Source organism: Saccopteryx leptura, chromosome 3 (assembly GCF_036850995.1).
Source record: "Saccopteryx leptura isolate mSacLep1 chromosome 3, mSacLep1_pri_phased_curated, whole genome shotgun sequence".
NCBI classification, from domain to species: domain Eukaryota; kingdom Metazoa; phylum Chordata; class Mammalia; order Chiroptera; family Emballonuridae; genus Saccopteryx; species Saccopteryx leptura.
In genome coordinates this window covers 159069228-159092225 of record NC_089505.1, presented here as the reverse complement: position 1 = coordinate 159092225, position 22998 = coordinate 159069228, and the positions used below count along the sequence as shown (strand labels likewise).

Here is a 22998-nt window from a genome sequence, read left to right as displayed (position 1 = left end):
GAGTGATCCTCAGGTTATGGATATAAATCATCTCCTTATAATCTATAATTCTTCTAGTAGATTCATTTACTATTTCTAGTTGTCTGTTGATGGGCAATTCATGCTTGTTAAATAAAAAACATGCCCAATCTATATAAATAATGGGTAAGGATTTTTCTTAAAACACTATAGCAGTTATTATTTACTGATAATCTCCTACATATCAGGAGAAACACATCATATACCTAAATCTCACAACTCTGCACTATCTCCATTTTTCAGATTAGGATAGATCTTAAAAGTAACTGTGTGAATTTAATATAAACACATTGTAACACCTTTATTGTTTCTTTTAGAACTTTTATTATTTTCTGAATCTCAGTGTAATTCAGATACTAGGTTCATATTAAGTATCCAGGTAAGTAACTTCTAATCACCTGAGTAGCTAGGTTCTAAATCCTCAAAGGACAATCAGTTAATTTCTTTTTAAAAATGAGAGGGATTTTTCTGCTCACTGAAGAACAGATTGGACCCAACCGGCTACCATCCTTCAATTATCCTTCGGACTACCTGTCTCTAGTGTGCGACTTCAGCTTTAATGAGGATTCTGATGAACTTTTATAAAAGCTTATGTGTCTTTTTTAATCACAAGAGTCTTAATTGGGGATGTTTCCGGAAACTGAGATAGGCTGAGAAGTTGTCTGAGGAAGGGTCCCCAGTCTGTCTCCCTTCATGTTCAGTGTTTCCAGCATGTCCTTGGGAAGGAATGGTATATGGGCCTGTTCCATTAAACCCTACAGCACAAAGGTGTTTGCACTCCAAAAAAATGAGAGGGATTTTATTAGGGAAAACATAATAGTTTTCCCTAATCCAATGGCTTTCTACCTGAAGCCTGAGACCAATTTCTCCCTACCAATTAAAAGTGATATAATTTTGACTTATAAAAAGTCAAGTAAATGCCTGACCAGGAGGTGGTGCAGTGGATAGAGTGTCTGACTGGGATGTGGAGGACCCAGGTTTGAGACCCCGAGGTCACCAGCTCGAGCGTGGGCTCATCTGGTTTGAGCAAGGCTCACCAGCTTAAGCCCAAGGTCGCTGGCTCAAGCAAGGGGTCACTTGGTCTGCTGTAGTCCCCCGGTCAAGGCACATATGAGAAATCAATGAACAACTAAGGAGCCGCAACAAAGAATTGATGTTTCTCATTTCTCTCCCTTCCTGTCTGTCCTTATTTGTCCCTCTCTCTGACTCTCTGTTTCTGCCAAAAAAAAAAAAAAAAAAAAATCAAGTAAACTATATGCTAAGAAGAGAGGAAAAGAGGTATCCTCTTATCTCATAAATTGAATACTATACCCAAATAGTCAATATATTAGAGAAAGGACCTGTCGACTGAGGATGGTGGGGGTAAACACTTCTAAAATAGACTTGAATTTTTATGCATTTAACTATGATTTTAGCTAGGAATGGTGCCAAATTCTAGGGATTAAAATACTAACAAATGTAGATATTCTCTCTGCCCTTATAGATCACAGTGTAGTGGGAGAAACAGCTGAGAAATCAATGTTGGTGTTAAGTGCTACAATTATAGATATAAACATCTCCAAAATGGACTGAAAGCCAGTTTTTATTTCAGTCAATTACAGTCTACTTCCCAGCATGACCTCAGAAATCCTATACTTATTCCTATATAAAGTACTGTTTTATTTTTACTGAAGTATCAATCTCAGGTACCTGTGTATCATTGTAAATTTTATCATAAATGTCTTTATGTATCTGTCCTCCAGATTAAAACACCAAGCCTTACTTTTATTTGCTTATTTGCATTTCTGAAAGAACACAGTGCCAGGTACAAAGCAGGCACTCAGTAAGTGCTCACTAAGAATGACTAGAGAACTGAGTGACTAACAAAAGACTTTTATGTCTCTGTGTCATTTTATCAGTTGAATTATGATTTATTTACTAACCTTAGTAAAGTTTAGTTAAGACTGCAGCCCAAAGAGGAATTCACATTCTTCCCCAGTTTAACTATTTGTGGCTACTACTCATCTAGAGAACTGAGCTAGGATCGAATTGGAAGAGCTAAACCATCAACAGAACTGGCTCCCACAAAAGAAGCTCATTACTAGAATATCTGTTTAAACATGTTCTCTTGAGTTTGCAGTGCACATACAACAGTTTACTGATGCTATTGTATATGGACAACTACTTAACAATAACGTGGCATAAAAACTGAAGACTCATTTTGTTAAGTAAGACCATAAACTAATGAGATCTCAAGACAGTATCTTTAATTTTTTTGAGGACAAAGTCCAGATGAAGAAAACAGATTTGCCAGAGACTTAGGGTGTAGATTCAACAGTTGCCTTATAGGAAAAGAAAGTTTCAGAAGCTATTGAAAAGTTAACAATTCATGACAGTAGACAATAGGGTATACAGCCTTAAACCATGACCATAAAGCTTGGGACTTAAAACCTTTTTACAGCAAGTCAGATAAAGATATGACATCTATGTTGGATTTTCTAAGGCAGCCCTATTGTCAAATATGCTAGTGCATCATTTATCATTGTGAATTTTTAATTAGCAAATGTTTCTTTCTACAAGAGTTCCAAAGTTGATTCAGAAAATCATCTGCATAGATACATAGATACAGAGTATTACTGAATCTAACTTATATTATAACCAAAAAGTGAACCACCAAATTATTACTACAGGAAACATTCTTTACTACAATTCCTACAAAATTCTCATCACTTATTTAGATCTTCCAATAGACTATGAGCTACAAAATGACAACTCTTTAGCTCCCATTCTCCAGAAATTTAAAAAAAAATTAAATAAGCAAATGAATTCTAACAGTTTAAAATCTAAAAAGTATTGCTATACCTCCTTATCATGGGAATTTATTAGTATTTGCATTATAGTAATAAACCTCAACATTAGAAAGAAAAAGGTGAAGATCTATTAATAGTCATGATTCTGTTGGTAGTTGTAAAAGCTGAAGGGGTAACAAAAGTTCTAAGGAATAAAAGCATTAAATTCTTCTAGCAACTGCTAAAAAATACTGAGTTTACACACATAAATGTTTTACCTTTAACATAACTGCAAATCAGTTAAATATAATTATTCTGTAAGCCTATTTTATCAATGCTTTACTATAGCTCCTTTTACTTGCTCTATAACTAGCTTTTATAAATTTTGAGAAATAACCCATGGGTTCTAGTGTTTCAAATTTAGGTGAAAAATCTCAGATTTTTCTGTCTATACTGCTTGGTTTAATCACTTCAGTGGTGAAGCCCTAATCTTTCTAGGTTGAAGAGTTTTGCTTTGTTTTGTTTTTTTTAAGTTTATCGTCATATAATAGATGGCCCTTTCTCTTACTCCTATTAGGTACCCCTGATCTTAACTTTCTCTAGATCTACTATATACAAAACATCACATCTACACACTGTATGCTAAGGGTTTTAATTAGAGTAGAATATACTATGTTCACTTCCAGTATACTTTCCTAACCCTTTGAGTAGTGAGTTTTTTTCATTCTCACTGACCCCCAGGAGTGAATTTTTTTTTTCAAAAAATGAAATTAGTTCCAGTTACAGTTTTATTAACTTAAAATCATGTTTGTTTGATAATCAATGTATAGAAACAAGAACATACATTTGCCTTTTTTTAATGTTGCCTGACACACGTACGATCGTACTCTGGAAGGTCAGGAGGCACGAGGACATACATGAACGTTCAAACTATTCAAAGGGCTAATGACCAATACTCAGTCTCTTTATCTGTAGAACATGAGAGTACCATCAAAATCAACACAGTGATTCATACATTCCTTAAGTCGAAATTCAGAGACTATCATTCTTTAAGTACAGATAAAAAATTTCCCCTAAATAATTAGCTTATATTTGCTCACACTGAGGCTCATTTACCACTTCTCTACTTATTTTGTGAGCACCCTTTTTAATTTATTCCCAAGTCTTCCTCCTTTTAAAATGTGCATTCTTCCTTTTAATAAACACATTAGAATCATTGGATTATGAAGCTGGAAGAGATCACAGTCTCAACATCAAACCATGTTTCTTAATTTTATAGCATAGCTTGAAGTCATTAAAACATGTGTCCAAACTGAAGTAACAGAATGTATTAGGAAACAAATTTAAATTTTTTTCTTATTCTAAGTTTATGTTCTTACTATTAAATTACATCTTAACTTTAACATCTATTTAAAAAGACTGTAGGGAAAGAAAACTGATATTTACTTAACACAGTATATGTTTTGTACTATATTTTACATATTCTTTCCACTATTGCACATGACTCTATAAAGCTCAATAATAGGTTGTGTACTTTAATTATGAAAATATTTTGTCTGACTTTAAATTAATGTCTTTAGAAGTTACATTGTTTTCATCAGCTTTTACTGTTTTCAAAACAAAAAATTAAACTTTTAGTAGCTATAGTTCTTAACTTACAAATGTTGTATCAGATATTATAGTTCTATAGTTTCTAAACAGCTGGCCTTAAAACGGGGAGTAAAATGAGGATCAAATGTAGAAAAGATCACTGAACCATCCAAGGTCATCCCCCTACCATGGCTGGGAGAATAAAAGAACATCCTAAAAAACCCAGCCAATCAGATATTTCTCAAAAGTGCCATAGGCACTCTGAGTTCAATATGCCCCCAAGTCCTCTCTTACCCTTGTATTTAATATTTCTGACTCCATTATTGGCATCACAGCCCATCCAATGAGACACAGAAGCTAAAAACTTGGGAGTCATTTCTAATTCCTCCTTTTCCTCATTCCCCACCTACTATCAGTTAAGTAATCTGTTCATTTTTCTTTTTCAAATTTCCCACATTTCAGATCCTCTCCTAAACCGCTACCTCTAGCACCTTGATTCAGACCATAAAAGCTCCTCATTTGAGTGAGGAAGTCTTCTTATTGATCTTTCTGCCTCCACCCTTCCTTGTTTCACGATGACTCACCTTCACATGACCACCAAAATAATCTCTCTAAAACCAAAATTTTATGTCTCTACTTTATTTCAAAGTCTATACTAGCTCCCTAATCTCTATGGGATAAAATTCAAACTCTTTCCATTGCATGACCTCTGTCCCTATCTTCAGTCTCATCTCTTCAAGTACAGTCCCCCTTTCTCCCCTCCCACTAACCCATGCTCTATCCTTTAGTCATGAAGGACAACCTACTTCCTTTTCCTGAGTATGCCATGTTGCTGCACTGCTCTGCATCTCTGTTCACTCTGTGCTCCCTCAGAGCACATTTCCCCTGTAATCCTGCTCCTTACATTTACCATTTTCAAGGCTCAACTCAGGGTTTACCTCCTTTTTGAAGTCCTTTGTGAACCTTACGCTCCCCACCCAGTGTAAGTGACCATTCTTTCACTTGGTTCCCCCACTGAACTTCTATGAAAGCACTGGGTTTTATTTGTTTGTTTGATTCATTTGTTGACATGTCTGTGTCCCCCTTCTGAAATACAGGCACTCTAGAGCAGCTACTATATTCTGGTCAATCTTTATTTTCATAGTCTTGCTTAGAAGCTGTCATATATTATTACTATTTTTTTTTTTTTTCTGAAGCTAGAAACGGGGAGAGACAGTCAGACAGACTCCCGCATGCGCCCGACCGGGATCCACCTGGCACGCCCACCAGGGGGGGGGCGCTCTGCCCACCAGGAGGCGATGCTCTGCCCCTCCGGGGCGTTGCTCTGTTGAGACCAGAGCCACTCTAGCGCCTGGGGCAGAGGCCAAGGAGCCATCCCCAGCGCCCGGGGCCATCTTTGCTCCAATGGAGCCTAGGCTGCGGGAGGGGAAGAGAGAGACAGAGAGGAAGGAGAGGGGGAGGGGTGGAGAAGCAGATGGGCGCTTCTCCTGTGTGCCCTGGCGGGGAATCGAACCCGGGACTTCTGCACATCAGGCCGACGCTCTACCACTGAGCCAACCGGCCAGGGCCTGCTGTCATATATTAGAAGCTCAATTATGTGGAATGAATGAATGAACAAAAGAAAGAATTATATAAGATTCTTTTGAAGGAATATTTTTAAAGTTAAGATAAAACACAAAATTATATGATAATGACTTAGGTATATTTACTTGCCATAAATTCCACATTTTTCTATTTAACATATCTTTTTCCATATATGTATCCTGACATTTACTATCACCTAGCTGTATAGATAATTTTGTAAATTATAGTAATTGTTTTATTGTATTAATGTAATAGAACATCCAAACGACTTATGGCCGACAACTCCTGACTCTCTAGTAGGCTTTCCATAGCTATCCTGCTCCCCTGGGATCTTTCACGTGCTGCTTCCACCTCTCAGCTATGGCTCACTTTTTTTCTAAGCTGGCTCTTATGCCTCTGATTATTCTGTCCTTATCTAAGTGACCAGGAGAATAAAAATAATGGCTCCTGGACCAAAGATAATTTTATAAAGCAGATAATCGGCACAAAATGAATCACAGAATCACAAAACTGGATAAAACAACATGTGTTTATCATCCAAATACTGTTGCTGTTTGTTTTGACTTTTCTTAAGAAGTTTTTCCATTGATTTGAGAGGAAGGGAAGTGGGGAGGGAAAGAAAGAGAAAAAGAGAGAGAGAGAGAAGCAGCAACTTGTTGTTTCACTTAGTTGTTCCATTTAGTTCAGTACTCACTGACTGCTTCTTGTAGTGCCCTGACAACGGGGTCAGACTGGGGGCCTCCGGCACAATGGGCCAACACTTTATCCACTGAGCTACCTGGCCAGATCTGTTTTGACATTTTAATTCTTTTTCTCATTTCTTAACCGAAGTAAGACTATTCCTAAGTACTTCTGCTAATCCAGAGAATTGGAACAAATATCTGCTTCTGATTTTTCTTTAAAAAATTGTAATTTGAAGATTTAAAGAGATGAGTAAGCTATGAGATCACTAAATTTGTTTAGTCAACATTTAAATCTACAAAGATTTTCAATAAAAATATATTTACTAAGATTCAGTAATAAGTACTACAAAATTTTAATTCCAGTACAGTCTAATAAGAATATTAACTTTGTAGTTACCTTTACAAATTATATACAAATTACTAAACAATAATAATCTGTTCACTAAGCTTATAAATGCTTATTCAGAGAAAATACTGAATAAGTTAATTACCAGTAGGAAAAAAGATAAAATCAGCATTTGTTGATCTACACATTCTTGTGAAGATCCACAAATTCCCAAAAATGATGGAACAATATACTGTCATTTTTATTTCATGTAAAGAGAGCTATGTTCTACACCTGTGTAGTCCAACATACCATGTACTAATAGCCACCTATAAGTTAAAAATTCAGTTCCTCAGTTGCCCTGGTCACATTTCAAGTGCCAGATAGCTGCAAGCAGCTAGTGTCTACCACAGTATACAACACAGACAGGAACACTTCCATCACAGCAGAAAGTATGATTGAATAGCACTTCCCTAATCCATGGCAAAATGTAAACTTCTAAATACTTTAAAAATATCAATACAAGTTCAAATAGCAATTTTTTAGTTGACTATTTAGCAGGAAGAAAAGGCATACATTTACAGATGAAGAAATAATTAAATACAAATAGTAATAAAGACTTTCAGTATATAAAATTTTATATAGCTTAATTTATACCATATTGACCATGAATAGACTGTCAAGGTAATTTAATCCTTCATCCTCATTGTGCAGATGAGAAAACTGAAACTGAAGAACAGTACAAGAAAAAATAACTCTTATTTAAAATATTTAATATAGCCAAATAAAGGCACTATTGAAACAACCACAATGTTTTATAACTGACAATAAACTGAAACAAAGTAAAGTCTAAGCTATATGTCTTAGAATCAGCTTTTCCACTGGATACAAAAGCTGTTTAAGCACAACTGTTAGTATTTCAGGTCTGGGGTTAGGCTGCCTACGTTCATATGCTGCTCCTTGACTTATTAGTCCTGCAATCTTATGCAAGTCATTTAGATTCCCTAACCCTCTATTTCTTCAACTATAAAATATAAAATAAATAAATAAAATAAAATAAAAATAACTACTTCATAGAATTGAAAAGATTAACTGAAATTATTCATGCAAAGCACTTAGAGAACCTGGCACATAGTAAGCCTTCAAAAAATGCAGTTATAAAATTTGCATTTTGGTTGAACCTAGTCTTACTGGTGACTTTTTAATTTCTAATCTCCTTAAATTCTTAAAACAGAGAGATATTTTGGAAAATATACAAAGATCATTATGCAAACACGAGGTTACACAGAGTGGCTGTAGCACTTGTAGTCATGGGAGCATTTACATCCAAATCTCTATCAACATTTCACCCATAGGCCTCAACACTTCTGCCATGAGAGTAATATAAAGCCCCACAGACAACCTGCGGGGTCTATTTTTTTTTCTTTTCTTTTTTTTGGTGACAGAAACAGAGAGATAGAGGGACAGATAGGGACAGACAAACAGGAAGAGAGAGATAGATGAGAAGCATCAATTCTTCATTGCAGCTCCTTAGTTGTTGTTCACTGATTGCTTTCTCTTATGTGTCTTGACTCGGGTGGGCTACAGCAAAGCGAGTAACCCCTTGCTCAAGCCAGCGACCTTGGGTCCAAGCTGGTGAGCTTTGTTCAAACCAGATGAGCCCACGCTCAAGCTAGCGACCTCCGGGTCTCGAACCTGGGTCCTCCGCATCCCAGTCTGAAGCTCTATCCACTGCGCCACCACCTACCTGGTCAGGCTTTTTTTTTTTTTTTTTTTTTTTTAATGAAATAAGCAAACTAACAAAAAACTTCCCAGGTTAAAATAAGTGGCATGTGTTTTTTATGTTGGTAACTGTGGCTAAACTAAAAAGTGAGAGACTGGATAATTAAAACAACATGAGTTTAAAACTTCTTGGGAGATTTACGGTATATACTCATATTTCTACAACATTATGTCTTTGTGTATTAGCTAAAGTTTAAATAACTGCATTTAAACTTTGAAACACATATATTTATTTTGAGAGTAATTTTTAAAAAACACACAAAACAGCCTGACCAGGCGATAGCACAGTGGATAGATCATTGGACTAGGATGTGGAGGACCAGGTTGTAACCCGAAAAGTCGCTGGCTTAAGTATGGGCTCATTTGGCTTGAGCAGGGTCTCACCAGCTTGAGCATGAGATCATAGACATGAATCCGTGGTCGCTGTCTTGAGCCCAAGGTCGCTGGCTTGAGCAAGGGGTCACTTGCTATGCTGTACCCCCCTCCCCTGTCAAGGCACATATGAGGAAGCAATCAATGAACAACTAAGGAGATTAAGGAGCTGCAATGAAGAACTGATGCTTCTCATCTCTCTCCCTTCCTGCCTGTCTGTCCCTATCTGTCCCTCTCTCTGACTCTTTCTGTCTCTCACACACAAAAAAAAACCCCGCACAAAACAAGTATGTAATGGTATAAGTTATTCTTTCATTAAGTTTTAAGACGTATTGGCCTGTCCTGTGGTGCTGCAGTGGATAAAGTATCGACCTGGAACCCTGAGGTTGTTGCTGGTTCAAAACCCTGGGCTTGCCTGGTCAAGGCACATACGGGAGTTGATGCTTCCTGCTGCTCCCACCTCTCTCTCTCTCTCTCTCTTTCCCCTCTCTAAAAAATGAATAAAATCTTTAAAAAAGTTTTAAGACCTATTGATACAAATTCCTAGTTCACTACTATAGGTATGCAAATTAACGTTATCTGCAGAAACTGTGGAAATGAGAATGGACTCTCCTTAGCTTTTAACATTTACCTGCGTGAATGTTTAATTTTAAGAGCAGAGGAGTAACTTTCTGTAGAGTACAACTTAGGTACCAGATTGTCAAAGATAAGTAAGACACTTTTTAACTATCTTTATGCCCAGTTTGTCTTCTGGAATATTTTTAGAATTAAGCTCCAGAATTGCTAATATGAAACATGGTACAAACCAAACCTCAAGTCTCAATCGACCTTTTATTTTAAAATCAACTTTCCAAATCAAACATTTTCCTATTGGTAATTTTCAGATTTCTAACTTCACTTTCCATAATTAGCACTTATTGTATATTGCTTTCCAGTTACTTTTATTTGGATATTGTCTCTCTTATACTGGAAAGTAAATTTCTTGAGCTTTTACTCACACAGTATCCAAATGAAACTAAGGCAATTGATGGGCAATTTGAAAATATATGTATTAATTGGTTATTTAGTGATGCAGAATGGAGTCAGGGAACCAGACTCTGTTCCTTACTCTGGTATCACCAATAGTACGATTTCAACTCCAGCTTCTTCAGAGGTCAGGCTCTTTGCCTTTGAAATGGAATGGTTACATAGGCTATCTCTAAAATCACTTAAACTGTACTTCTAAAACTTTATGCTTTCATGTATCCCCTAAAGTTGATATAACTACATTCAAATTATGAAAGGTATATATTTTCAAGAATAATTTAAAAACACACACAACAGATATATATCATAAAGTTGTTTTCATTAAGTTTTAAGATATAGCAATAACATTTTTTTATTCACTACAGTAGAACAGCAGCAACACATGCCTGATAACATTACTCCAAATTAAAATTACAAACCGATCAACCCGTTACATTTCAAATAATTGCCCCTCTGGAAGCCATCATTTGTTATTTTCTTTTATAACTTCACAAGATTTACTCAAACTACCACAATGACACTCAGTTTCCATTAATAAACCTACATACAAAGCTGGCAAACATACATATGAACTAGGCCGTCGCTAACAGTTAAAACACAAGAAAGAGGCCCTGGCCGGTTGGCTCAGTGGTAGAGCATCGGCCTGGCGTGCAGAGGTCCTGGGTTTGATTCCAGGCCAGGGCACACAGGAGAGGTGCCCATCTGTTTCTCCACCCTCCCCCTCTCCTTCCTCTCTGTCTCTCTCTTCCCCTCCTGCAGCCGAGGCTCCATTGGAGCAAAAGTTGGCCCGGGTGCTGAGGATGGCTCTATGGCCTCTGCCTCAGGCGCTAGAATGGCTCTGGTTGCAACAGAGCAACACCCCAGATGGGCAGAGCATCGCCCCCTGGTGGGTGTGCCGGGTGGATCCTGGTCGGGCGCATGCAGGAGTCTGTCTGACTGCCTCCCCGTTTCCAGCTTCAGAAAAATACAAAACAAAAAACAAAAAAAAACAAACAAACACAAGAAAGACTATTCATTGGAATAATTTAAATATATTCAGATAAACATTTAAAGTTCCCATTCTGCTTTCTATAAGTATTCCAAGATCATCCCATAGCTATAAGCTTCAAATTATTACTGTCTAGAGAAGAACTGGTTTGGTAACTTAATAACATAAATACAGTAGTTCTCCGTATCCATGGGAGATACATTCTTAAGGCCCCCAGTGGTTGCCTGAAACTATGCATAGTACTGACCCCTATATAAACTTTCTTTTTCCTATACATACATATCTATGATAAAGTTTAATTGACAGAGTGTAGTATGTGAATAACAATAGGAACTAATAATAAAATTTAAAAATAATAATATACTGTAATAAAAGTCATGTGAATGTGGTCATACTCTCAAAATATCTTATTGTACTATATAAACCCTTCCTGTGATAATGTGAGATGATACAATGCCTATGTAACAAGATAAAGTGAGGAGAATGACACAGGCATTGCCACTATAAGGGTTACCTGAATATAAGCACTGTGATATCATGACATTCAATCTGATAACCAAGATAAGAGACTAACAGGCAGGTAGTGAGTATGCCAAACAAAAGGGATGGTTAATGTTCTGGGTAGGATGGAGTGGGATGGTGCCGAACTCCATCATGGTACTCAGAACAGCACAAATTTAAAACTTAAGAATTGGCTTTTTTATGGAATTTCCCATTTAATATTTTCAGAATGCGACTGATCACAGGTAACTGAAACCACAATAAACAAAAACATGGATAAGGTGGGACTACTATATATAGATCACAAAAGAGTCTATTATCATTATAAAAATATAAACACTGTACAGGTCAGCATTGCTAATAAAAATCACTGATATGATTCAATTCCCAAGCACACTTTTTGTAATACAATTTGCACATGATTTAGCTTAAATTAATACAGCTTTAATTAAAAGAAAAAATGACAACGCATTAGGCACAAATAATTCTTTACACTTTCCACATTCTTTATATTTTATATTATAGTACAGTTAGTACATTTGTGCAATTTTTACAAAAAGATAATGAAAGTTCTACCTCTACATTGATTGGCTCTACATTGATTGGCTTTTTAAAATTTCCATATCACATGCCAAATTGTGTTCATTGATCATCTGTATGATAGTATTACAACCAACTTCTCTGGAGCTCCTGAAAATTAACACCAAAACCTGACTAGTGAAACACATACCATATAATCTGATCTCAGTATTCATATTTAACAAAATGAATGACTAAATCTTTCCAAATCAATTTTGCTTTATTGATACAGAAAAAGTAACTATTTTCTTCATGCTAAATTACAAAATTAGCCTAAAACATATAACAAACATAGAAACATTAAAAGGTACTGTTTACACAAAATGCAATAAATCATCAGGCATTCCCTCAGGTGCTGAGATGTAATCTACTCATGGTGATATAACAAATATCATTTGTTATATGGTCATTCTGAATTTTAAAATTGGAGGTGAACCTGACAAGGGCAAATACACTTTTTTTTTTTTTAACACAACAATCCTGATCTAGTATATGTTGAGGGGGACCAAAGTTTTGCCACCCCAAAATGTGCCTTCTGGAACATAGATTTTAAGCTGGTTATTAAGAAACAAAAGACTCAGAAAGAACTTTTGACCCTCTCGCTTTACCTTCCTAAAGAAATTCAGATAGGAAAAACTTGCTTAATGAAAGAAGCATCGCCTGACCAGGCGGTGGTGCACTGGATAGAGCGTCAGACTGGGATGCCGAAGATCAGGTTGGAGACCCGAGGTCGCCAACTTGAGCGCGGGCTCATCTGGTTTGAGCAAAGCTCACCAGCTTGGACCCAAGGTTGCTGGCTTGAGCAAGGGGTTACTCGCTCTGCTGTAGCCCCATGGTCAAGGCACATATGTGAAAGCAATCAATGAACTAAGGTGCCACAACGAAAAACTAATGATTGATGCTTCTCATCTCTCTGTTCCTGTCTGTCTGTCCCTGTCTATCCCTCTCTCTGACTCTCTGTCTCTGAAAAAAAAAAAAAAAAATGAAAGGAGCATCACCTTAACATCATAATATAAACTACAAGTGTCAGACAGGGAGAAATGCAGCAAAGCCTGTTAGACTTCCCTCTATGCCTCACTGTTTCAGGGTGGCCCAGAAAGAATTTATCACAAGTTTGAGCTTTTAATCTACCTGTAATAGTCCACTTTCCCTTTGAAATTCCTGACCACTGCCCCCCTATCCTTTGTCCAAAATGCAATATAAACCTCAATTGCCTAATGTGTCCTCAGGTTTCATATCTTATGGCACCCCCAAATGTACATCAGTATGGATTCTGGAGATTTTCTCCTGTTGATCTGTTGCATGTTGATTTATTAGCCCAAATAGAGGAACTTAGAAGGTGGGATAAAAATTACTTTTCCCCTTCACTACATATACATATAGCAATACAGAAATTCAATTTTCATATATATATATATATGAATATATACATATTACTGTTTGTTGTAAATTGTGGCCTGCCTGCACTTTTAGCTCTGAGAAAAGAATTCACCACAGTATTCTGGAAGCTCTTTCACTCCGAGTGCTACAAAATAACTTTTACACAGTTGCCGATTCTTGACTGTCCTGAGAAGACAAGCCTATATTGCAAGTTGCTCTTCAGTCTTACCATATTTTACATTCCTAATCTGAAGAGGGGGGCTCTCTAAAACATAGTTCCCACTCAGGATTAACGTCACCTGTGGAGAGCCAGACTAGCAGCCCCTCACCTTGGAGTAAGGTTGGGTTGCAACGGTGATGGAGGGAACAGAGCCAATTCTGCCTGCAGGACTACCTGTGGCTCCCAAAGAAGGGGGGGGGGGGGGGTGGAAGCGAAGGTTAGGATGGTACAAGGGACTTTTTTAAACGCACCATATTTGGGGAAGTGTTTCAGAATGTGTAAGTCTCCCTCGCTCCAGTGAAAAGGGGGAATCGTGGGGACCGCTCTTCTCCCTCCTCTTTCCATCAGGCCCTTCGCGCTCAGCCCTCACGCCGGACCTGGGGGGGGAGGGCGGTGGAGGAGGAAGGCAGCTGGTCCCCAGGGCCCCCTCAAGCAGCTCCCGATCGCCGCTGCGAGGCCTGGACCATGCCCACGGCCTGGGGGCACCGACCCAGAGGGGCGCTCGGTGCGCCGCGCCCGCGCGCCCGCTCGGGTTGCCCAGACCCGGCCCTGACTCACCGCTCTCCACCTCGCTGCCTTTCTTGGCGGTCGCCGCGTTCCCCATGACTGGGGCGACGGAAAGATGGGGTCAGCGAGGGGGGTGGGGGATGGAGCCGTCCCCGCCGCTCCACCGCAGAGGCTACTCCCACTTTTGCACGGACCAGAGCGGTGAGTGCTCCTGGCACCGAAGCCCTGAGTACCGGCGGGAAGACTGGGCCGGTTCGGTACGCGGGTTTCTGAGAACTCCTCTGCCCCGGCGGTAGCGACGGCGGCCGCAGCACCCGCCACGAGCAGACACTCCCCCTGCCCCGGCCCTCCCTCCCTGCGCGCCCCCGGGCGCCCGCGCGCCCCGGCCGGGTCCCGGTCTCTCTCCCCGGGCGGGTGTGCGCGCCGGAAGTGACGTGACCGGGAACTCGCGGACCCTCCTGGGGGGTCGATCGGCCGGCGGAGACAGACCCGTACGGCCGGGACTGGCTGTGCCGCGGCCCTCCGAGCCGGATGTTGTCGTCGGCCTGGTGTCCGGGTGCCCACCTCCCAGAGCCCGCGTGTCCAGTGCCCGGAGCGGCGCCGGGAAGCCGTGCTGGGCTCGGGCGGCTTGTGCCCCGCAGCGCGGCGGCTCCTCACTCTGCGGCCGTCTTCTCCCCGCACCCTCGGCCGGAGAGAACCGCAGCGTCGGGAAGGAGATGACTTGCGAGGGGACATTCCTAGTCCCCGCCTCTGGATCATTAGGGCTGTTCAGTATGAGCCGCGGAAACAACCTCGTCCCTAGTCGCGATGATGGTTGGGCGCCAGTCCGCCTCGCAGATACGGGTGTTCGCCGAGCCCACCGCGGGGTCCGCGGGGTCCTCCCGCAGCGGTCACACGCCCTGCGATGTTCCCAGTGCGCTTTCCCTCGCCGCGGTGTCGCCGGTTGCTGCCTCGGGTTTTGTCAGACATCCCAGGAGGAGGAAGGGCAGTATCCGTGTTTCTGCAGAATGCCTATTGATGTGCGCCCTTTTATGGAGCAGCTTTCGGTGTAGATGGTAAAATAAACGCATTCCTAACTGGTAGCTGCGTGTTTATTAATATACATACATCTTAGAGCGCGTAATTTGAAAATAGCTTTGCTTAGCGTGTAATTTATGTGGCACGATAGTACTTTTTTTGTGCCATGTCTCTTTGAACTTCGCGCTGTGAGCCTTTATTCCATATTTGGTGTGGAAAGACTAAATTTCCCGAGGGGCAGAGACCACATTAAATTTTTTATGTTCCCAAGGCAGTAATTATTTAATGGATACCTGTTGATTTCTCAGAATTTAAAAAAAATATTCTTTATTACTGACAAAAACGGAGTTGCAACTTGAAAGTTTTGTCAGTCAGCTCGTCCTGCTATTTCTTACTATAAATTTTGTTAAACCAATTTAACAAACATTTATATCATGATACTATATTTTAAGTACTATACAAACAGTAGCTCATTTTATCCTCAGGTATGTTGCTTTATTATTATTATTATTTCACTTATGAGCAAACCGAAGCACAGAGAAGTTAAACAACAGCCTAGGTTACACAGCTATTTGGTGGGAGTAGAATCTGAACCTAGATAGTTGGGTTCCAGAGTCTGACCTTCAATATACATTATGTTGATCAGAAACCTATTGATGCGGTGGTAAATTGCTTTCTCTCTAGTAAAAATCCCATTAACTTGATAATAGTTGCAGTGAGGTTACTGTTTGGGGAAATTTGTTACATTTTTTTCTAGGTTTCCATTAAACTCAAGTAACATAAAAGTAATAGAATGTTTGGGTGATGGGCACACAATGAAATATACAGATCATGTATCACAAAAATGTACACTTGAAACCTATATGATCCTATTAACCAATGTCACCTTAATAAATTTCATTAAAAAATAATAGAACAAAGGGTTTGGTCTAGATGTCGTAAGGTTTTGTGTCAGCATTAAACAGTATTGCAATAGTATCATCCTTTTCATCACATTTAGTTTTGTGTTGTGGATGTGACATTTTGCCTTACATACAAAGAAAGTTCAATAAATAGCATTAGGTCAAATATATACCAAATTAAAGACAACTTTTTAATATACTTTATTCTGGAGGGTATCTTTCTAGAATCCTGGAATTCTCATACTGGCCGTATGCTATCTACAAGAGACCCACCTCAGAACAAAAGATACAGACTGAAAGTAAAGGATGGAAAAATATACTCCACATAAATGGAAACATAAAGCTGGGGTAACAAAACTTATATCTGACAAAATAGTCTCTAAAACAAAGGCTATATACTAAGAGACCAAAAGTGACACTACATAATGATAAAGGGAGCAATTCAATAAAAGGATTTAACCATTGTAAACAGTAATGCACTCAATGGAGTAGCACATAAATACATAAGGAGATCTTGATGGACATAAAGAGAGAGATAATAGCAATACAGTCATAGTTGGGGATTTTAACAACCCATTGACATCAATAGATAGGTCTTCCAGACAGAAAATCAACAAGAAAATGGAGGCTTTCAATGACATGCTAGATCAGTTGGATATCTTCAGAGCACTTCACCCCAAAACAGCAAACATCCATTCTTTTCAAGTGCACATGGAACATTTTCTAGATATGATCATATGTTAGGACACAAAACAAGTCTTCATAAATTTAGGAAGATTGAAATCCTATCAAGCATGGTCTCTGACCACATGGTATGAAACAAGAAATCAACTTCAATAAAAAAAACTGAAAAACATTCAAACACATGGAGGCTAAATAGCATGTTTTGAACAGTGAATGGGTTAACACTGAGATCAAGGAAAAAAATTAAAATTACCTGGAAACAAAAGAAAATGAACATACAACAACTCAAAAATGTATAGGACACAGCAAAAGCAGTCCTGAGAGGGAAGTTTATAGCATTAACAGGCTTACCTTGAAAAGCAAGAGAAATCTCAAATAATCTAACCGTATATTTAAAAGAACTAGAAAATGCACAACAAATAAAGCTCAGAGTAAGTAGAAGGAAGTAAATAAAGATCAGAGCAGAAATAAATGATACAGAGTCTAAAAAACAATACAAAAGATCAATGAAACCAAGAGCTGGTTCTTTGAAAATAAATAAGATTGACAAACCTTTAATCAGACTCATGCGGAAAAGAAAGGACCCAAATATATCAGAAATGAAAGAGAAATAACAACTGACTTCACAGAAATACAAAAGATTATAAAATATATGCCTTTTTAGGAACCAGCTTTAATAATAAAGGAATTGTTCATTTATAATTTGTCCCTTTACGTAATTTTGAATTCCAGATCTCTAATAAGAAGGCAGCCATCTATTTTTGTAAATCATTAATTTGAAAAGGATGCAATTACGTGATTCTAGAGTTCGATATATCAGAACTACGTCCCGAAAAACTAATAAGCAAAAAATTCAGTTTTGCAAAATGTATCCCTGTCTCAATTTAATTTTATCATTAGTTGAAAAAGAAAATTAATTGTTAATAAATAAAAACTCAACAATTGAAAATATTATTTTTTCCTTATACTAACTAATATTTGTTTCTTAGCTTCCACTGCTGCTCTGATCAAGGAAAATTATAATTTAACAGTATAGTTTTATAGTTTTTAACTAGTTAACATTCACAATGATTTAGTTGTAATTAATACAAGTTGGCTTTTTATTGTTAGAAAAGTTATCTGTGAGAATTCAATTGTTTGCATAGCGTCTAAAAGACTTTCAAGATTTTTTTTTATATTTTAGAAAGGATTGAAATTTTATTAACTAGTTATTCTTGAGTGATTAGAGACTGGAGCTCGCATGGGGCAATGCTATCCTTTGCAATGAATGACTTTGCTGTAACTTAGACAAGTACAAAGGTAGAACTGTATTTGGTTTCCCTATGAAAGCAAATTTATAGCAAGTTTCTTACAAAATTCACAAGCTGATTCTAAAATCCATATGGAAATGCAAAGGACTTGGAATAGCTAAAACAACTTATAAAAAGTAGAGCCAAGTTGGGAGACTTTAACCTGACTTAAAGATTTATTATAAAACTACAGGATATTAGGGTTCTCCAAAGAAACAGAACTGCGAACTTGAAAAACGAGGAAAGTTGGTGGTATAATTTAATGAGTCTAAAGGCCTGAGAGCCAAGGGAATGGTGTGATTAGTCCCAGAGCTCCAAGGCCTGATATCCGAGAGCTCTGTCATCTGAGGGCCAGAGAACACGGGTGACCCAACTCAAGAGAATTCACTCTTCCTCCACTTTTTTGTTCTATTTGGGCCCTTAGCAGACTGGGTGATGCCCACTCATATTGGTGAGGGTGAGTGGATATTCTTTACTCACTCTACTGATCTTCTGGAAACACCCTCATGGACACACCCAGAAATAATGTCTTACAGCTATCTGGGCATCCCTTAGCCCAGTAAAGTTGAACCATAAAATTAATAGTCCTATACAATAATCATCAGACTGTGTTGATGGTATAAAGATAAATAAGCAGATCCATAGAACAGAAGAGAGAATCCAGAAAGAGAACTGTACATATATTTTCAATTGATTCTTAACAAAGGCACAAAAAGGTTAAGTTACATATTCAGTGGAGAAAGGTAATGGTTAAACAGATAGTTCCATAACAATTTGATCCTTATGTCACGTATTTTGATCATATATCTATATCTGAGTTATATGGGAACATTAACTCAAAATGTACCATATACATAAATATAAAACAAAACTATGAGAGATTTTCTAGGTAGATTTTGTTGTTAATTTCTAGTGTTATTGCATTGTTGTCAAAGTACATTCTCTGTATTATTTTACTCTCTGAATTTATTTAGAGGGAGTTTATGGCCAGTTACATGGTCAAATTTTGTTTATACTACCAGTCTGCACGAAAAGGACTCCTCCACTAATAAGTAGGAGGTCATTTCCATGGCAGTGTCTCCTACTGTCAGCCCTGAGCTATTGAGCTCCCTCATTCATGGGATTCCTCATTGCATTAGTGAATAAAGTATCGTCTGGGTGCTTTTAAGAAATAAAGCAGTCAGTGGGTTCTCCAATCTCACATGAAATATCTGTCCAAAATTCACACACCTGGAGCCAGCTGAGCTTTTCTTTAATACTATTCCAATGCATTTCTAGTATTCCCATCTCATTTAGGTAGGCATCAGAATGTCCAGGCTTCAAAATGTCATCTCAAACTATATTAGGACAGCCCCAGAAGTCCTACCAGAATGTTGAATCACAAAAAAATGGGTGAATGTTCCCCATATCAATAAGATTTCCTCCATCCAATCCTATATTTTTCAGCCTCCTCTACTAGCAATCTACTCCCACAGTTGTTCCCATAGTTCCTGCAAGTACTTTTTAGCCAGACCTGAAATTCCTTTTGTGTATACAGTGCAGTCAGCTCTTGTTATTTGAGGTAGTTGTGTTCTATGAAGTCACTGAACCATATCCCTAAGTTAAATACAAGGTTAGATATCTGGTAACTTTGGTTCATAACATTTTCATTGACTGATCAATACATAGCCTTGTTTTATATGTGTTGCTGTTTAAAAACACCTTAGTTAATATATGTGGTTGATTCATTAACATTGTATAACTCATGACTGAATGAAGCTAATGTAAGACATATTTTCTTCATAAGGCACAACACAGTCTTTTGAACTTAAAAACATTAGACAACAGCCTGACCTGTGATGGCGCAGTGGATAAAGCATTTACCTGGAACACTGAGGTTGCTGGTTCGAAACCCTGGGCCTGCCTATTCAAGGCACATATAAGAGTTGGTGCTTCCTGCTCCTCCCCTCTTTCTCTCTCTCTCTCTCTCTCTCATTCTTGTCCTTCTCTAAAAGGAATAAATAAACAAAACAAAGAAAAACATTAGACAGCATTTCAGAACTACCCTTGGGGGCCATTTTAAACAGCAAAATTACCAATAAAAAGCACAAAATGTGAAGAAAACATGGTATTAGAAAGATTTGAAAAAGGTCTGAGAGCTGAAACAAGAAGGCAGTGCGGACTTATTCAACCTCATCTGGGTATCTACAACTAGCAACTCAAATTTTTGCAGCTATACATACAGCTGCAAATGACCATGAAAGTACTGTATCAACTTGGTGGTTACAAATAAATTTTAACAAGTAGGCAAACTTGACTGACCAGGTAGTGATGCAGTGGATAGAGCATCAGATTGGGATACAGAGCACCCAGGTTCGAAACCCCAAGGTCACTGGCTTGAGCACGGGGTCACTGGCTTGAGCGTGGGATCATAGACATGACCCCATGGTTGCTGGCTGGAGGCCAAAGATCACTGACTTTAAGCCAAAGGTTGCTGGTTTGAGCCCAAGGTCTCTGGCTTGAGCAAGGGCTCCTTGGCTCTGCTCTAGTCCCTGGTCAAGGCACATTTGAGAAAGCAATCAATGAACAACTAAGGTGCCACAATGAAGACTTGATGCTTCTCATCTCTCTCTCTCTTCCTGTCCGTCTGTCCCTATCTGTCCATCTTGATGTCTCTCTCTCTGACCTTTTTGCAAAAAACAAACAAACAAAAAAACAAGTAGGCAAACTTGCAGATCTGGAGTTCATGAGCCTGACCATGCAGTGGATATGGCCTGGGGCCCTGAGGACCCAGGTTCAAATCCCCAGGGTCACCAGCTTAAGTGCAGGGTCACCAACTTGAGGATAAGATCATAGGCATGACCCCATGGTTGCTGGTTTGAGCCCAAGGTCACTGGCTTAAGCAAGGGGTCACTGGCTCAGCTGGAGCCCCCTGGTCAAGGCACATTTGAGAAAACAATGAACAACTAAGGTGCTGCAACAAAGAATTGATACTTCTTATCTCTCTCTCTTCCTGTCTGTCTGTCTGTCTCTTGCTCGCTAAAAAAAAAAAAATCTGGAGTGCATGAATAATCATTATCAACTGTATTTTCTCAAGCAGGAACTATACTTACCTGTTTAATGCAATGAGTGGAGAAGGTAGATCTTGAAGATGATAAGCATTTTCTTTGAGGCATATGTCTCAAGTGAGGTTCTTGAAAGATTTTTTAGCTCAGTGTCTTCTTCTTTTTATTTTTCTTAGAGAGAGGCAAGGAGAGAGAGGAACATCATGCTACTCTTGTATGTACCCCGACCAGGGAATCAAACTGACAACCACCATGCTCTGAGACAATGCTCCGACCAACTGAGCTATCTAGCTAGGGTTTAATATATACTGCTCATAAAAATTAGGGGATATTTTATAGCTTCATATTCATTTTGAAATATCCCTTAATTTTTTTTTATAAATAAATTTTTATTTTAATGGGGTGACATCAATAAATCAGGGTACATATATTCAAAGAAAACATTTCCAGGTTATCTTGTCATTTAGTTCTGTTGCATACCCATCACCCAAAGAGAGATTGTCCTCCGTCACCCTCTATCCAGTTTTCTTTGTACCCCTCCCCTTCTCCCTCCTTCCCTCCCCCCACCCCCCGTAACCACCACACTCCTGTCCATGTCTCTTAGTCTCGCTTTTATGTCCCGCCAATGTATAGAATCCTGCAGTTCTTGTTTTTTTCTGATTCGCTTATTTCACTCCGCATAATGTTATCAAGATTCCACCATTCTGCTGTGAGTGATCGATGTCATCATTTCTTCTAGCTGAATAGTATACCATGCTGTATATGTGCCCCATCTTCTTTATCCAGTCTTCTATTTTTTTTACAGTGATTAAAAGCCTTTAAGCAAACTCTTGGCCAATACAGCAAGAATCCATAAAAGAGTAGTGTCCGAAATATCCCTTAATTTTTGTGAGCAGTATATATACAGAGGCAGATTTAACGGTAGGTGCACCAAGCTCTCACCCTGGGCCCTGATTTCTGAAGGGCCCCGCAAAATGCCATCTTTACACTTTTTCTAATGAAGGGAAGGCCCTTCACTGGGCCCTTAGGGGCCCAATATTTTCTTCTGCGCCCAAGGCCTCAACCAACCTTAATTGCCGTGTGTGTGTGTGTGTGTGTGTGTGTGTGTGTGTGTGTGTGTGTGTGAGAGAGAGAGAGAGAGAGAGAGAGAGAGAGAGAGAGTGTGTGTGTGTGTGTGTGTGTGTGTGTGTGTGTGTGTATTTTGGAGACAGAGAGAGGAAAGGAGAGAGGGAGGAGTGGGAAGGGAAGCATTTCTTTGTTGTTCCATTCAGTCATGCATTCACTAGTTGCTTCCCCTGACCAGGGATCAAACTGTCAACCTTGTCATTTCAGAATAGTGCTCTTAACCAACTGAGCTAACTGGGCAGGGCCAACTGATGTCTTCTAACAAGGGGCAGAGACCTATTCTGCTGTTCAGAGTAGTCTGGTGATATTAGTCTCAGGCTTGCTTATGGGTCTTCAGAGTCTGACCTTTTCCTGTTAAGGCCATCTTTGACATTGAAGACCTGGAAAGGCTGGACATTCCATCTTTATCATAGCACTAGCACTCTTACAAACAGAGCTGGAGTCCAGTTTTCCTATAGCCTGCAGAAGATAAGGATCACCTTAAACAATACTATTGAGTTGCAAAAATGTGGATTAATAGTTGGAAAAACCTGAGCTTGTCTTTTTCTTCTTCAAGTCTTCTAAAAGTTAGCAACAGCCAATATCACCACCATCCTTATATTTACTATTGTTCC

General features: G+C 38.9%; 1 protein-coding gene and 1 non-coding gene across 4 annotated transcripts in view; both read right to left on the bottom strand.

The window, feature by feature from the left end:
- Positions 1 to 14729, bottom strand: part of PRKACB (protein kinase cAMP-activated catalytic subunit beta) — a 147755-nt gene extending 133026 nt beyond the window's left edge. The window contains exon 1 of one of the 3 annotated variants that reach the window (XM_066376655.1): positions 14375 to 14729. Coding sequence is in view for 2 of the 3 variants with exons in the window: in XM_066376656.1 (XP_066232753.1) it covers positions 14375 to 14420 (46 nt within the window). In the remaining variant the exon portion in view is untranslated. The remainder of the gene's footprint in view (positions 1 to 14374) is intronic. The other 2 variants (XM_066376656.1, XM_066376659.1) reach the window with 2 other exon arrangements.
- TRNAI-GAU (transfer RNA isoleucine (anticodon GAU)) lies at positions 5869 to 5944 on the bottom strand. Its single transcript has one exon. It is a non-coding gene; the product is annotated as a tRNA-Ile (tRNA).
- Positions 14730 to 22998: the final 8269 nt, after the last annotated feature.